Source organism: Phalacrocorax aristotelis, chromosome 9 (genome assembly GCF_949628215.1).
Source record: "Phalacrocorax aristotelis chromosome 9, bGulAri2.1, whole genome shotgun sequence".
In the NCBI taxonomy this organism is placed as follows: domain Eukaryota; kingdom Metazoa; phylum Chordata; class Aves; order Suliformes; family Phalacrocoracidae; genus Phalacrocorax; species Phalacrocorax aristotelis.
Window position 1 is genome coordinate 24,248,389 of NC_134284.1, and position 17,762 is coordinate 24,266,150.

The 17,762-nt window shown below is 43.6% G+C and overlaps 1 protein-coding gene across 3 annotated transcripts in view; it reads right to left on the bottom strand.

The window, feature by feature from the left end:
* The window catches only part of CCDC85C (coiled-coil domain containing 85C), a 118,460-nt gene that overhangs the window by 23,887 nt on the left and 76,811 nt on the right, over positions 1-17,762 (bottom strand). For 2 of the 3 annotated variants that reach the window (XM_075103882.1, XM_075103885.1), the window contains exon 3: positions 5,989-6,093. In XM_075103882.1, coding sequence (XP_074959983.1) covers positions 5,989-6,093 — 105 coding nt within the window. The remainder of the gene's footprint in view (positions 1-5,988; positions 6,094-17,762) is intronic. The other variant, XM_075103883.1, reaches the window with a different exon arrangement.

Consider the following 17,762-nt stretch of genomic DNA (forward strand, 5'->3'; position numbering starts at 1 on the left):
GCATCCTGCACAGAAGAGGCACTGGAGAAAAATGTAACAAGAGGCAGTCCTGGGAAGCCAGGGACTCAGCAGTCCTCTCAGTCGAGTGCTCTGTGCTACATAACCACACTTGTCCTGCCTCTTTGTTTTCCTATAGACCTTGCTGGTTTTGGAGTAGATTTAGGGAGGAAGATGGAATTATCTCTTCCCAGCCCAGACTGTAGTCTAAACGAGACTCCTGAGAGGTGCAGCTTTGAATACCCTAATGGAAATCTCACTTTTTTCCTGGAGGTACTTATTGTAGTCCCTAGGGATGTACTGAAAGGCTGGGCAATGGCACTGTCATCACTGTCTTCTCAAAAGAGGGAGCTTTGCTCAGCCCTCGCAGAGTGTATCTGCAGGCACTTTCCCCGGGGACTCCCAGCTCTGGACCCCAGATGAGCACAGGTCCCTTCCTCCAGCCACCACCTACGGCACCCACAGCCATCCTCCTGCACCTAGCCAGAGCACAGTTGGGAGATCCTGCTCCTCAGCAACGGGTCACAGAAAACTATCAGAGTACAAACTCAGTACAAAAACTTAAGGAAGGGGAAGGTGATATTTATTTTAACCTAAAACTGATTTCTCCAATGTGTCACATTCACCCGCACACCTACGAACTCACACTCACGCACTCACCAAAAGGTGGATGTCCATGTGGCGTGGTCAGGGTCACTGTGTGTGACACAGAGCACAAGGGACACCCAGTAGCAAGTCCTAATGCAGCTCTGGCATCCCTCCTCATTGTCAGCAAAGAACTGGGTTTGGACACATTTTTCGCATGCTTTAGGACTCAACGGTTATTACAGGCTGATCTTTATCTCAGCATCTTGCTTACTCACCCCCCATAAACCCTAGGAAAGCTGTGCCTGTTGTCTCCTTTCCTTCATTTTGGGCACCTTATCTAAGCCTTGCTCTCGGAACCACAGGAAGCGCAATGGCACATCACAGCGTAACCTTGCTCCCGTTATCAGGGAACAGGTCTTCTAGTGATGAGCCATCTGTGCTGTGGCCTTATCACAGCACAGACCTCCTGGTCCTGATGCAAACCACACACCCCATGGTGTTTACCCATTTGTTTGCTGTCAGTGGTGATTAATTGGAATGTACTAGAAAGGGTAGGACCTGGGCATGACATAAATGGCGTAGAATAAGGGGTGGATATTGTCCTGGATTCAGCTGGGATAGAGTTAATTTTTCTTCTAGTAACTGGTATGCGTTATATGGTATATCCATGTGTTTTGGATTTAGTACGAGAATAACGTTGATTACACACTGACGTTTTAGTTGTTGCTACGTAGTGCTTACACCAGTCCAGGACTTTTCCAGTTTCCGATGCTCTGCCGGGTGCACAAGAAGCCGGGAGGGGACACAGCCAAGAGAGCTGATCCAAACTGGCCAAAGCGATATTTCATACCGTACGACATCACGCTCATTTGTATTAACTGTGGGGAGTTGGCGGGGGGAGGGGTGGAGCAGCGATCGTGGCTTGGGGACTGGCAGCGTTGGTCGGCAGGTGCTGAGCAGTTGCACCACTTCTTTCTTTTTCCCTGGGTTTCACCTCTCTCTCGTTTTCCTTTTCATTACATAATAATAAGAAGAACAAGAACAAGAAAAATTAAATTATTAAACTATTTTTATCTCAACCTACAAGCTTTCTTGCTTTTGGTCTTCCGATTCTCTCCCCATCCCACTGGGGTGGGGGCAGTGAGTGACCGGCTGCGTGGCGTTTAGATGCTGGCTGGGGTTAAACTACAACAACCCACTTGTTTGCTGTCGGTTGCGTCTTTGCTCGTCAGCGCAGGCCATCCCTGCATCCCTTGCTCTAGTGTTCCTGCTGGTGTTTTCACACACATTTTCCATTCACACTCCATCCACACTAAGCTTAATATTTCCATTACAAACCTCTATAGTTACTTCCACCAAAAGCAGGATTCCTATTATAAATTACATGAACGCTGCTAAATTCTAAGTCTAAGCCAGCCAGGCTAGCTCCAACTGCTAGTAACAGGCTGGCTCACACTTAATGGTGTTTTATCCTAATGTGGATAAATAGCTCCTCCAAGCAGCTGGCTTATGAGCTTCTCAAAGTGAAGGTACCTCCAACCATAGGAACATGAGCAGCCCTCAGGCCCCCTCCCATGCCTGGGCACTGAGACATGCCTGGAGCGCAGCCGCAGGGCAGCGGGCAGCAATGTGAAGGTCTGCAGGGCCCGTGTGTCCACATGGGCAGCCAGAGTGCCCAAGAAGCCAAAGAGAGCAGAGAAGAGACAGACATGCGAGCTCTGGACCATGCCTCAGCCACTGCATTCATCCTCGGCTGTGCTACAGGGGCCTTGAATGCTCCAGAAGTCAGCAGCTGAGATCGCACCTTTTAGAAAATGAATTGCTGAAACATGACTATTACTAACAAAAGAGCCACCTTACTGCTGTGGATGGGGAATTTCCTTTTCCATCATACATTTTCCCCACGTCAGAAACATAACTCAGCAATCACTAGATGTGACCAAAGGTTAAGCACAGTGTAGGGTGGCTTTACGGAGAGTGAGAGACCTGACAGCTGACACCAAGTGTGGACAACTCCACCTCCCAGTCTTCACTCGCAATTCAATTAATGCTGGAGAAAGCCCATGAGAGAAACAAGTGAATTCTCCAGCAACACTACACTGTTCCAAAAATTAAACACCGCCTTTTAGTGTCCACCCCTGCAGGATCCTGAAGCACTTAGTGCTATCTATCTTAGTAATAAAGAACTGCCTGAAAACCATGCTATGGAATGGGTGACTTCCCACCCAATTCCTTCAAGGACAATATTGAGGTACGGAGAGATGAAAAGAGAAGAGTCCCTCCATGGTGGCAGGCACAGCTCCCAGTCCTGACTGCACCAACAGGGCTCCTCCTCCCCCTGCCACAGCAATTACCCAAAACCGCTGTTCCTCTCCCAAAACTCTCAGTGTTACTGAAATGTAATTACCACCTCGCTATCCAGAGGTGAGACCCTATGACTGAGCAATCCAGACTCCTTGGACAAAACCAACAAACAAAACTGGAAGTCAGTAACTCCCACCCGGTACTGTAAAACTCCAGAAGAGCTCTGACCTGGAAGAGTTTCCAGGACAGACTGAGTGTCACCTTCTCTGTGCACTCCGGCTGCACATCTGAGAGTCCCCAGCATTACTCCTCCAACAGCCTCCTGCGGTAAATCAGAGGGCTGCTAATCTGAGTGCAATAACTCATCCCAAGTGCCGCCACATCCACATGGAGGAGCCACAAAGGGAACATATGCAGTGCAGGTAAAACACTAATGCAACATGGGTGAAAAAATCTGTTCTAGCTACCATGGAGAACCAAAGTTCTCCATGTTCTGAAGACAGCAAATGCAAGCACAAGCCCTCCAAGGATGCTTTGGGACCACTTCCATTGCTGACACCCAGACACCAGGCTGGCCACTGATCTGCAGCATTGCACTGCTTACAGGTACCTCAACATCAGCTCCCATGCCTGGGTTATCATCTGACTCGAGGCCGGGCAGGTCTGGAGGCTACCAATGGTGGGAAAGATTGAGCCAGCCCAACCAGCCTGGCTTGGAGCCTGCCCCTCTCATCCTGGGGGAATGGCAGGTCCCACAAGCAGCTGCTTGTTGCCACCTGAGGGAATCACCCTCACCTCCCAAAGGACACAGGGAGCCTCTGGTACACCATGAGATGACCCTGGCTTGCAGTTCTCAGGGCGGGGGAGTTTGACCAGCCTGCTCTCAGTTTAAGCGAACATACATGTTACACATTCCCCTGCAACGGCTAGGGGCTTGTAGGTCAGAACTAACCCCCTGGGACTGCTTTTCCTGGATATTTCGTAACTGCTGCAGACCACAGAGCAAGTCTATAACTCACCTTCTGCATGATGCACCACTGACTAAACAGTGCACAGATTGCAATTATGAGTGTCTTTGAATTGTGTCTTGAGTGCGCACTGGTGTCTACGATCCAGGATCCATTAGAAACACCAAACTGTTTCATTAATTGAGGTGCATCAGGGCCATGGAGAGCTGGAGTGATGCCTACGTGCAAACTGTGTGACAGTGAGGGATGCGCCAAGGAACTTACCCGAAGAGTTGAACAGGCAGTGATGATGATGAAATCCTGAATGGATGTGACAGCTTTGGAGCCAACACCCATTGTCATCACTCACCCGTGTGAAGCCTGCACAGGCACAAAGAGGAAAAATTTCCTACAAACTCGTGCCTTCTATCAAAAAAAAAGGCTGCAGAGAAAGTCGGGTACGCCTAACTGTCCACCTCTGGGAGGTGCCTAAGACATTCAAAGACATCTGCATGAATTTGTCATCATTATCCTTCATCACAAATGCAATATATCACACTAAGCCACAAAACAAAGGGATTTTGGTAGGAATAAATATATAAATAGCTACGTAAGTATCCCAGATGATGTGGAGATGGATCCAGAGCTGTTTTCGGTTTTTCTCTATCATCTTCCTGCAAAGGTGGAACAGAGCCAGGGTGACAGAAGATGATGAGTGTCATGAGTACCCAGGCCTCTCCATAAATGCCAGGTGCCACCTCTTCCTTGAGGAAGGAGGGACAAGTGTCCAGGAAGGGCTCCAGCAGGCAGCACCGTCTGCCGTCAGCCCTCACGCAGCCCCAGTGAGCTGCGGGGGCCGATGCACAGGCAGGGAAGTCTCCTGCCAGCTCCCAGCCCAGGCACAGCTCCTCTGCAGAAAGCTGCCAGCCATATCCTGGCCTGACCCACAAGATGAACGTAAAACTGTGTGTAGTGGCACTCCTTGGGGCAACCAGCACAGGCTAAGTGTCCCCCACCTGGAACCAAGCTGGGGATCAAAAGCCTGAGCAGAGGGAAATGAAGCAAAAGCCCCAAAAAGTGGATATTCAGCCACAGTCTTCCATTTCATTTGCATGGTTTTGTCTCTTTTTTTCGGCTGGAGGGTCTCCATCCATCCTGCATTTCAGCAGGAGCTCTGCTTTCACACAAGTTTTATTTATACAAACTTTCTTAAGTTACTATTACCCCCTTTTTCACAGCTCTAAAAGGCACACTAAATCTGCAGAATGACTCTTACCCAAGCAGGCAGCCAACATACAACTGGTCCTACAGTACCTGCAGCTCTGCTGACCAGTGCCCTGGACACGGAGCAGAAGACGTGGGGTGGGAGGAGGTCCCCCGGGTGTGCCACCATCAGGCTTTTGCTCATGATCATGACACTCGCAGCCCACTCACAGCAGGACTCCCTGACAGCATCTAGCTTCTTCTTCAATCTAGAAAACCATGTCACCAAGCAAATGTAGTGTCTCGGGCAGTCAGGCAAACATCTGGAAGACGATCATCTGGCAGGGCTCGGCCTCCTCAGCCATGCCTGGCACACGAGTGCAGGAGGAGCCCTGGCACAGCAGCACAGTATACGTCTTTTGCAAGAGGCTTCAATAAAGATTCTTCTGTTGTTTGAGAAAAAGCAACGCAGGCAAATCTTAGGAAACATAAACCTCATTTGTGATTCTGAAAAACCTGCAATGAAAGTCCTAATAACTTAATTGCTAAAGCAACCCTGACCACGCACCGCCAGACACTTGGCAAACCATCTTTTGCCCCATCCACGACCAGCTCTGACAGCAGGCATACAGGGCATTTACAAAGAAGGAGGTGCAGGTGTAACAAGACTCACACCCTTGCTTTAAAAGATGCAAAACAGTGACCATCAGTTAACTGAAAAACCTATGCTGGGAGGTTGATGATCCAAACCCAGGTAGAGATCAACATTACCAGGAGCTCCCCATCCTCCCAACAGCTGCAGGTTTCAGCTGCGCACTTGCACCATCAGTTCCAGGGTGAATTCTCAGCTGCAAGAGCTCCCCCGTAATCTTCACATGCCCCCCTCCAGCCATACCCGCTTTCAGGGAAACCCGCGGCTCTGCTGTATAGGTAAGGAAACATCTCTTACGTTTTGCAGGGCGTCTTGATACTGCGGCAGTGATGAGAGCTGTGACTCAGAGTGGTACGGGGACAACCCTTTCCTCAGGGTCCTCAGGTCCCCCGTGCCGGACTGCTGCGAAGACAACAACAGAAAACAGGACAGTCCATATTAACAACAAGAAGGAAAGCTGTGCCCCGCCTGCTGTATTGGCTTTTTCCATGACCGCTTCTGTCCTGCGATCTGTTCCTATTACTTCTCCCTGCCACAGCAGTGACAGTGAACATTGTAGTAAAATGCTTTTTCCATGTCCACACTTGGAGAAAACATTTGCAAGCAGCTGGAGGTGAACCGTTCAAAGTCTACTCCATTAAGTGATAAAGCAAGAAGGCATTTTCATTTTACCGAAGTCCCTACATATCCATTAAAAACATATTAAAATGCAAATGAAAAAATATTTTTAAGACTTCAGATTAAATCAAAAGCAGCAGAAGAAATCCATCAGGAGACTTTTTCTAGATTTTTTTCTTTTTAAAATAGCATAGGCCATTCCAATCACCTGCATGTGGAAAGCAATGAGAGTTTGTAAACCGTGCTACTGTGATTTGCATAAGCTTGCAAAATGTGTGTGACAGGAGCAGTTTCTTATTTGGTTATAAATTTGTATGCACCCACAGGTCTTAAACAAAGTCAAATAAATAAAGGTAGTCTATATGACCGTAGAAACCAGATAAATGCAATCAATAGTCTGCGCTCAGACGGAGAAGCAGCACTGGGTGTCCAGAGCTGTGAATAATCTCCCTGGGACAAAGTTGCTGCCTCGTGTTATTAGTTCTCACTTTCTGTGATTCTGAAATGGGATGGTGCTAAATGAGAAGAGTTTCTCATTTACAGAAGTACACCCATAAAAAGCCTATGTGCCAGTAGCCAAAATCAAAGCTCTGGGAGATTATATCTTTTTAATACCAACAAACACACTCATTAACTTTCCATATTTTTAAGAGTATCAAGCAGTGCACTGTTGATATTTTATTAGTCTACTTTATTCAATATAATTCAAATTATATATTAATTAGATAATATTCAATAGTCTATTTTAAAACTGTAAAATCATGACCTTTCAGATTTTTATGCTCCATTAAGACTTTTGACTTGCATTTGCAGCAGAAATATTTTCTACTTCAAAAGAACCAAAGAAAAGCCACTGGTGCAATAAAATTTAAAAGGAAACCTCATAAATCAGCTCAACTGTATAAAAATCCCTCAGTAACCCCAAAGGCCTGACCAAAACTGAGACTTTGGGGACTGTGGCCGTGCACAGATCTCTGGAAATATGGAAAGTTCATTTCGATTTCTTGATCGCATTTAGCAGAGAAGACTTGGTGTGTTCAGAGTGGATACAGAATTTTCTATCAGTGTCAAAAACATTTTCTTGTAGCTACATGGCCTGTTTTAGGACATGTTCAGCTTTGGTTTTATTTCAAAATGTTGTTTTCTTAGGTTAAAACATCTCACGTGACCCAGTGCTTTCATAACCATTCTGGCACACTCACCCTATCAGCTTTCTGTTTACAAGCTGTGAAAAGAAGGGCAGTTTTCAAGAAAGCCATCATGAGAAATGGATGTTAGTCTCGTATCACCCAATCTACGGGGAACTGTTGTACCGCACATGGAGTCAAGTGATACCGAATGACTTGAGCATGTTCGATGTCTGGGATTCCCTTGAATTTACAAGGTGGCATCAGAAAAGACTGTGGCCTATGTTCCTTTTGCATTTCACAATACAGAGTCAGAGACACAAAGATCTGAAGGAGATAACTCCTTCTGAAGCTAAAAAGTGACTACTGCAGAACTGAGTTTCCTCCACCATGCCTGGGAGGTATATATTTTCAAAGGAAGGTTAGCAGGTCACAAAGGAAGATGATGAGAAGACTCTTAGTTTACTGGCATTGTCCCAGGCACGGGATGTGTAGGGGTCTCTTGCTGGTTATCCTGAAAGGTTTTGTACCCTGGCTGGTTATGCTTCCACTGCCCTGCTGTGTGCAACCTCTTCTTCACTATTGTATGTGCGCAGCGGGACAGCGACCCCCTGGAGGTCCCGAGGTGAGGTCCCAACACACTGCTACCCACTCCTTTAGTTTGCCAGCTCAGGAGCTCACGTACCCTTCCCTGACATCTGTGATGAACAGGCACTTGCACGGGCAAGGGAGAAGCAGAATAAAACAGCAGAGAGAAAATGTGAGGTTGTAGCTTCGTGCTGGAGACCCCAGAGGTCACAGATCTCCTCGAAGGCTCTGCTCCAGAAGGACGTGCACTGCCTTACTGGTGTTTAGAGGCCCTGGATTGCTCTGACTTTTGCAAAATGCACTGAGACTTGCAAGGTGCCACATGCTTATGGGGCACCAGGAGTGTAGAAATAGGCGTGAGAAAGAGGTTTGGTGGACATTTGTTTGTCTCCCAGAAACTTGTTCTCTTGGCCCCAAATCTGAATGGGTTGGTCTACATTAGATGTAGCATGTGTTTCATCACACTACAGTTTTAACTCATGGACAGTCAAAATGCCTTGCCCGCCAAAGGAAATAAGGCACCCAGACCCATGTCTAGTCAACACACAATATCATACTGCTGTGGCTATAAATACGCTAGTTTAAATTGATTTAATTTAACTGCCCTATGCTCCTGCCTGGAGCAAAAGTCTGCATTAATTTCAATTTGGCTTAAATTGGTTGAAATTGGGTTGGTAAATATACAGATACAGTCAAAACTCTGCTCTAACAAGTGTTTGTAATGGATTAGTTCTATTGCTTTTTTTTAAGCAAATCCCATTTAAGACAGTGCACTTGTGTGCGACAAAACTATTGTTAGGTTGTTAGAGTGACTGATGATTATGAATCTGTCCTAATGCATCCAATCTGATGGAAAGATTCCCACTGAGTTCAATGAACATCAAAACAAGCTCTTAATTAAAGAAAAGAAAGGAAAAAAAATTAAAAGGAAAAGAAAAAGAAAATAAAAGACATCTAAGAAATAGAAATACTGATCAGAGCTCTATCCAGAAGAGGAATGAGGTGTTTGGGGCATGGGGTGGGTTTGGTAGGGCAATAAGAATCTTCATCTGCCATTATTTATAACACATCCGTGTTGTAGATGGCCAAAGAACCACTTTTTCCTATCGCTGTCAGCTGTAAAGCCAGCCCCTTTCCCACGCACTGCACTCAATGCAATTTTCCTTCTGTATTTTCTAGAATTTGTTTCAAAATGTATCTTACTCTAAGTATTTTTTACAACAGTCTGTCAATCACAGTTCTGCACTATTTCTTTTCCTTGCACTAAAAGCAAATTTGTATTTCTTCGTCACAGAAGGAAAACTGCTTTTTCTTCCTTTTTTAAATTAAAATGGTGTGGTGACACATATTCATCAGCCCTCCCTAAACAATCACGTGTTCATTGGGCTTTGCTATCAGTGTTAGAGCTAACCAGGAAAAGAAAGTGAATCCCTCATTAAAAAGCAATATGACTAATGATGCATCAGAATGAGTAGCCATTACTCCACTTAAACCTAAATTAAAAATCCTGGTATTTGCATTGTCAATTCACTGACAGAATGAAATCTCTTATTACCTTACCCAATTTTCATTACTGAGATGTAAGTGGATCCCAAATTGCTTTTCTAGGCAGAATGGTATTTTAAAAGTACCATCCCTGATCATCTCTGTTCATCATCATTGTTGGAGATTATCTCAATTAATGGGCAACATGTCTATAATAAATTATCCTTCAGGTAAAATTATTTCAGATTTCTGGAGTTTCAAGATATTTATCAGCAAAATCATTTTCACCTGAACTCAAACTCAATGGGAGAGTGCTATTTTGATTGAACTTTTATTGAGAATGTTTTCTAAGCTGAGGAGCAGAGAGAGAGGGCAGGACACAGAAAAGGAGACCAAAAGAGAGTTGAGGAGACTCATAGCCTTTACTTAACCTGATCAAGTTTACAACTTGCACAACCTGAAATACACTTGTCCCCAGCAAATGCCAACAACTGGACGTTGGCTACTCTGGAGTAGCTCTTGCTCTGTTACTGTGCATTTTTTTCAAACATTAAAATGATAGAATCATTAAGGTTGGAAAAGACCTCTATGATCATCAAGTCCAACCATCAACCCAACAATACCATGTCTCCTAAACCATGCCTTGAAATGCCACATCTACACGTCTTTTAAATACCTCCAGGGATGGCGACTCCACCACCTCTCTGGGCAGCCTGTTCCAGTGCCTGACCACTCTTTCAGTAAAGAAATTTTTCCTAATATCCAACCTAAACCTCCCCTGGGGCAGCTTGAAGACATTTCCTCTCGTTCATTAGTTTCATCCAAGTGTTTAAAAAAAGAGAAAATGGAAAAGGAAATTGAGAAAAAGAAAGAATCTCCTGACTTTCACAGTGGTATGAAAGTGCAGGACCTACCCTAGGTCTAACTCAACATCACTCTACATGGTGTTGCCTCCCTTCACTGGCTGATGAGCACGGGGATGAGCCTGCAGACAAAACACCTTCGCCTCCAGCACGACCCTGTGCTACACACTATCAGTGCTGACAGCTCCACAGTGATCCCTCAGACACAATAACTCTCCATTATCTGGAAATAAAGACATGACATTTATTGCTAAATTTTTCAACTAGGCAGAACTTGAAGCGACCCCAGAAGATACTGCTCTTGGACCAAATCCCGAGACCTTGTCAGCCCTATTATGAAAGAAATGGACCTAGACACGGCCCTTTTGGCAGGGACGGGAGTTTTGCCTAGTCATCAGTGAGAAAAGAACAGGACCAACAAATCTTTAGCAAAGATTTAGTAAAAATAGACTGCAAACCCAACTTCTCTGTCTAGAAAACAGAAGCAATTTGATTATTAACATGGGTGGAAAGTAGTATGTATTTCCCATAAAAAATAACGTATCATTTTAAATACTTTGGATAGAAATTAAAGTCTTGGTGCTTACCAAAGCCTAAAATTACCTTTTTTTAAAGAACAGCAAACACTTGTTCCTATCAAAGCTTTCTATCCTGCTAGCAGGGAGAAGAAATAGTGGCCTCTGACTTTTTGACCTGATGTGCTGAGTGATTCAATTTGAAAATAACACAAATAACACAAGATGATGGATGGTGTTTGTGGTATTTTAAGGTCAAAGTACTAAAAAGAAACATTTATTTTCCTTTCCGTTTCTGTCCAGTAAAGTCAGATCAGTGCAGTCGCCATGTTGAACCAACTGTGAAGATAAAGTGTTGAAAACTTATAGACAAGTTAGACAAATCATCATTTCTGTTACCCCTCAGTGTTACTTCTGCTGGAAGGGAGAAAAAAGAAGACAAGGATTTAATTCCAAGGCACTCTGGTGTAAAAAAGTTGAACCATTCTTAACAGAAATTAAATACAGAAAGACAGAAATTCACTTGACAGATATTTTTCAGCATTTATGAAAGAGATTAGCAAAAAAAAGCAGAACAATTTCAATTAGAATTATGTGCCGAAGTGACCAAGGAAAATTAAAAAGCGACACTGTCAGCTTCCAGTAATTCACAAATTAGCATTCAAAACAGGGTTGTTACATAAGTAGCCTTTAATTGAAAACACTATTTTCTCCTTTTGCATAAGTTGTAACAGCTGAAGGCTGAACAGAGGTTAAAAAAGAAATTAATCATAAATGATCAGTTTGACCCTGTGCCCTGCGGAAATATTAAAGCTTTTACAAAGAGCCACAGCTTCCCTTCCCCCAACAGGCTACAGTGTTTCCTTGGAGCAATTTGGGTGTCTACACACAGGCATCCTGTGCCTGAGCGTATCCAAGACACCCACGGAGGCTTGGCAGATGTGATGAAGAGCTGCTAGAGACCCACATCCTTCTGGTGCATGGTGGGAGCCCGGAGGGACAGCCCTGGTGGCACCTGAGAACTACGTCTGAGCACCTGAGATGCTGTTCTCATCACTTCTTCATAACTCATTTGTAACCTCCTGCATTGTGAAAGCTGCCTCTCCTGGTCTACATGCCAGTGAAAAAAAAAAAAATTTACAAAAAAGGCAAAAAAAACCCAAACACAAAAAACAAACAAACAAACAAAAAACTAAGCACCAATTCAAAGGCCAGGAGTCCTACAAAGCCCCGTTTTGTTTACCTCTGGGGGTTCCCTCTACAAACAGATGGAAAATGTGTCCAGAATGAAGAGAAGAAACAAGTATACATGAGCCACCAACAGCAGACCTCCCAGAGGACTGTCATTTGAGAGGCTTTATAATAATCAATCAGCTTCGTTTTCCTAAACGCAGACCCACTGGCACTAAGCTCAAGAGACAGCAGATTTCACACCACACCACTTAAATATATTAATATTAAATCTGCTCTTCAACATAGCATTAGAAGAAATTATGTATCTTAACATGAAATGCAACTAGATGGAAAGGAATACTGTGCCGAACTCAGTATTGGCAACAGAAGATACCCTTATTGACACCAGTTCAGAAGATTTTATTCGGACAAATGAATATGCCACACCATCACCCAGCCCTTAGAGAGACAAGCGACTACCATTTTTTTGTGGCTACTCAACCCTTTTACAAAGCACAGGATTTCCCTTAGCTGTCATTTAAATATCACAGTGAACCTGGACCTTAGCAATAGGGCAAGGGCATCCCACCCTAACCATGTAAGCACATGAGGATTTGGGCTTATGATTTGGGTAATTCTCCATATGAAAAAAGTCTATATGAAAAAGATATCATTCTTACTTCATATTCTAGTTTTACCCTATAAATCTTGGATGTTAGATGGAAAACTCTGCTGAGACCTTGGCTTGATTGTATATATTTGTGAAGAGAAAAAGGAGGAAGGTTTTATTTCAGTGCACTGGGTCAGGCTGCCTTCATCTTTATAGACTCCTGTACTGCCCATTACCTGAATTACTTGCCTGTCACTGTAATATAAATTCTTAAACCTACTGGCAACAATTTTCTAAACCGTAATTGTTCCAGTAATTGAAACTGCCTCAATTTTGACACTCAGCAACCCATTGTTTGCAACTGGGTAATTAAATGGAAGGTTTAGCTCAAAATTTTTCCCTGTTACTTCCTGCAGCAATTTAACTAGAAGTACCAACTTCTCTTCAGGTAGGTAAATAGTTTTGATCTGAAGTTGGTCAAAACTCAGATGTTACTAACCAATGTCTTTTGCACAAGCAGAGGAGGGAAATAAAAAATAATTAGGGGCATATTTAATACATTCAGATGATTAAAAAATGGAAATCGCCAACATTAGCATGTGAAAAAAGAAGCAGAGCCCCAAACAACCAGCAGCAATATTAAAAGGCAACCCCCAGATCCAAGAAGCTGTCTGTGGATGCATTAGCTCTCTCTACCTTACTGAAATTTCTTGGTAAACTGTTGCTGCCAGCCAGCTAGAAAGGAACAAAAGAACATTATGCATTTGGAAACTTAACAGAAAGAAGTTATTTTATCATCTTGGAGAAAAACTCCATCTTTACCACAGATGACCAAAATAAGCTGGTCTTACACGCAGCACTTGACAGGATAAAATTATTATTTGAACTTTGACCCCTTTCCCCATATTAATGATGAAGTCTTGCAGAACCCATTATTATGCACAGAAACATTAACATCCTAATATCCCAATCTTTAGCACGGCGACCCCACAAACAGTTGATTAAGCTTACCTTACTCTCATTCACAACTACAGATATTTTACTATACCCAGAGTTCAATGGCAGTATCAGAACACACCACTCTGTAAGAAGGCCCTGGCCCAAGTTATCCTTAATAAGTCCAGCAGAGCAGCGACATTTTGCTGAGGTAAAGCAAAGAAGAAATGCATCTAAAATAATACAAAGGAGATGCTGCAAAGCACCTGCCTTGTGCAGCTCTCACACGGGCACCAGGGCAATGGCCCCGGCGTCTTGTGACCTCAGCACCACATGTGAGCGGCCCTTTCAGGCGCCCTCGTGCCCCAACGAACATCCCCTACCACATGACCTTGCACAAAGATTTCCTCCTTATTTCATTAATCCATGTTTTAGGGTCTCAAGCATCAGGAAGTTGAGGGATGGGCGATTTAATTGTGTGAAGCTAGCAAATAATTGAATTAAGGTTCAGTAATTGCAGTTATCACTACAAGACATATTCAAGCAAAAATAAGCTCAGCAAAGCGCATATCTGACTTTAAGTATATGTGAAGAGTCCCATTAGCTTCAACAGCATTTATCAGGCAAGCTGGAAATTACACACATGAGAATGCAATAAAAATCAATGTATTTGATTTCTGCAAATAAGAAAAAAAACTAAGGGATGAGATTAAAACTATTTAACATCTTCCATGTCATGTAATAATACGAGCTTTCTGTAACAGGAGAGATTAAGTTCATATCCCTGTTGTACATGCAGCACATCCAGGGATCACTCCTTAGACTAGTGACAAAGGCTTTAGAGGACGACGGTCTGCCAAGAGGCCTACTCTCCCAATTCTCTCTCCAGTATTCAGCCAGCAGGTCACAAGCCAACCTCAGCCAGTGTCATCAGTAAAGCCATTTTCAGTTGTTCATGGGGAACTGGAAATGGTACGATGCTCAGAATGAGGTGCACGGCCCTTGTACAGCAGCAGCACAGGGAGCTGTAAGGATGCATTTGGACATTGTGCCATGGCTGGATCTATGTGATTTGCAAACACAACACGGGAACAGGCATCCCCACTCCTGCCTGTGTGCTGACTTTCCCCTCATATCATGAGCTGCATTCATACAAGCTGGAGGGGCAAAGCAGCAGATTTCATCTGGTTGCAGTGGTGACAACTGGAATTCGCTATTGTCAGGGGAGCTAAGACTTTGGGAAAGGCTTAATAAATACCAGTCAGTAAAAGGCTTAGCAGATTTTGCCATGTAAAACCACTCTTGGAAAAATATTTTTATTAGTATCTCAGTGGGGTACAGGCAATAAAAGCAGTGCAAGTTTCAAAGCTCTCCATTCTCTGTAGTGACTGAGGTAGGGAACTTCAGTACACTGTGAATACTCAAGAGTGTCTATATTTTTTTCCTCTTGTTTTAGATCAGCAGAGAAAGATCAACCCCATAACTCATGGGACACTCAGATAATCAGCGCAAAGCAAATTGCAGTATATAATTATAATCACACAACTGGCAGGCTTTGCTCAACAGAGAATATGGGCTGGCGCAGCTGAGCTTCAAGGATCACAGTCTATAACCCAAATAGAAATGCAGCTCAATAGTCAATAACACTGTCATAACAAAGCCAAATGGAGCTATAACCATTGACATTTGGTGTAGCCCATGTCTGGTCTGTTGCTTGTATGCAATGAGTTTAGGAGTCTCAGACTAATGGAGCCCATCCGTGGCTCATTAGCACCAAAATCAGTCTCTTTATTAGGGATGTCAATGGAGAAGCTAAGGAATGCTGCCCCAGTTCCATCAGGCAAGTAGATGTAGATGTGGATGTAGTATTAAGCACACAGATAAACTCACTGGACCATCCCCTGGAGTCACCTTTCATTTTCTTCTGTCAACTGCACTCCAGGCAACAACACCAAAGGGAACGGCTGCACCTCCTCCCAGAAGATCAGCAGCAGCAATGCCGCTGGGGCGGCCTACAAGGCACTCCCCATACCCCATAAAACAAGGGAGCTGGGAATGAGGAAGGCAAAGGCCTGAATTCCTTTCTCATAAATCAGAAAAGGTTCCTTGCAGGCTTTAACTAATGCTAGGACCGAGGTGGCCAAAGGCTCTGCTGGCCTTCTCTCTCTTCTTTCGAATGGCGCTCAGGGCAAGATGGACACTCAAGCCCTTCTCTTCTGGAGGACCACCCAGATGTTCAAAGCCCTCTGCTGAATCAGAACTCAAATAGTTGGGAAGAATCAGTTACGGCCAGCCTTAATTTTCATGAAATAGTATGAATACTCTTTAAAAGCCTCCTACAGAGATTTAGATTTGCATTTTTAGCTTCATGAAAAGCAAAACAACACCAAAAAAATGTTGTCACAAACTTACACTTTTGGGCAAAGCCTCTTCCCCCCACCCCCCACCCCCAAAAAAAAAGCAATGAATGATTAACAGCCTGCCCATACCTCCCCAAGTTGTTTTCAGATATCAGACACTGAATCTTTCTTGAGCTGGTCTTTAATTTGGCATTGAACTTATCACAAAAATTTGTTTTTAAGCCTCTGCAGCTATTGCTTAGTTTCCCTTCAAACATTATTCAGTCCTTCTCAGGTGGACCAATCACTGAAAATCTGTGTACTTGAACCTCTCTACATGTTTCAAAGACACAAAATGCTGCTTCTTCATAGCCTGATCTAACTGCACTTCTGAGCTTTTTCCCTGACCCCATCCTCATACACAGAAAAAAGTGGAATCTAATGAAATTATTACAAAGCTGGTTAAGCACAGGATATGACTAATCCCCTATTTCACAGCTGGAGGTTAAACTGAGCCTCATTAAACCCAATGTTCTTGCTTACCCACAACAGAAACAAATGGGGCATGGCAGAGCTTTGCGTGTGTGCATCTCTCTCACACTCAGACTCTCTTACACAGAAATTCAGCTCCAGTCCTTTGAAAATTTTTAGTTAAGTTGCAAGAAATAATGTGATTGTCTCAAATTCCTAAGACTCAATAAACACTGTATGTTTCTGTCCATCTATTATTCAACTTCTTGAATTACATTTCCTAGGTTTCTGGGGAGCTCAATTTATATGAGCCGGGTGACATTCTCGTAAAAACCCTTGATTCCACAGGTGACAAGCCCCAGAACACACAGTACACCATCCAACTTTCATTACAAGTCGCAAAAGCTCATTTCTGTCATTGATCCAGCTTTTTAGACATTCTCTTACCCATGAATGGCAGGTGAATATCAAGAGAATATTTATTTTGGTAGATAGCAGCCCAAGACCCTTATGACCAGAGTCAACAGAAGGAACTCCACTGTCTTAAAGGGCTTGAAGGTCTCTTGAAAGCAAATCTGAGACATCTTTGAACTGCTCTTATCAAACTGGACATCTCTCAGTTGTAGGGGGGGGAGCCCACTTTATTCAATAAATACATGGGGTTTTTACTTAAATCTCAAGTCCACTCATTTGATGGCAAATTGGTCAGATCAGCCTCATTTTAATTCATAAAAGGAGGTGAAATGAAACACACTTGGACATAAGTTGATTTTGCATGTTATGTTTTCTTGAAGCTTCTGCTGCCACAGCTAAGGAAACTACATTTGGGGGATTATGTCAACATTTTTTGCATTTACGCATGTAAGCTATGCCTAAATCAAAGTCTGGAGAGTGATCTCATGAAAGGTCTCATGAGAATCTGCTTCTGCGTGAGCTGTACTCCAAAATGCATGGAGTCCTGTAGAAAGTCCCACCACCAACCTAAAAGGAATATTTGGATGAGGCCCCAAATATGCATCTCCTTTTTGATTAGTTAAAATTAATATGCAGCTAAACATTTAAACAGCACATAAAAAATGGTAATATAGTAACCAGGGCACGTCCCCTTCAGTATTCTGAATTTAAATGGAGACCAAATGCACTGGAAAGCTTTCATGTCTGAGTTGCTCTCTATTACAAAAATATCCAATTTCCCTTGTGAGACCTTAAATTAAAGCCATTATACTTATCCTCCTCACACACAAACAGTAGGTAGACTTTGGGGAAATAAGACAGGTTTGTAATTTTGTTGCGCTCACGGTAAGCATGTGCAATGCTCCTGGCACAAGCCATGGCCTTACAACAAC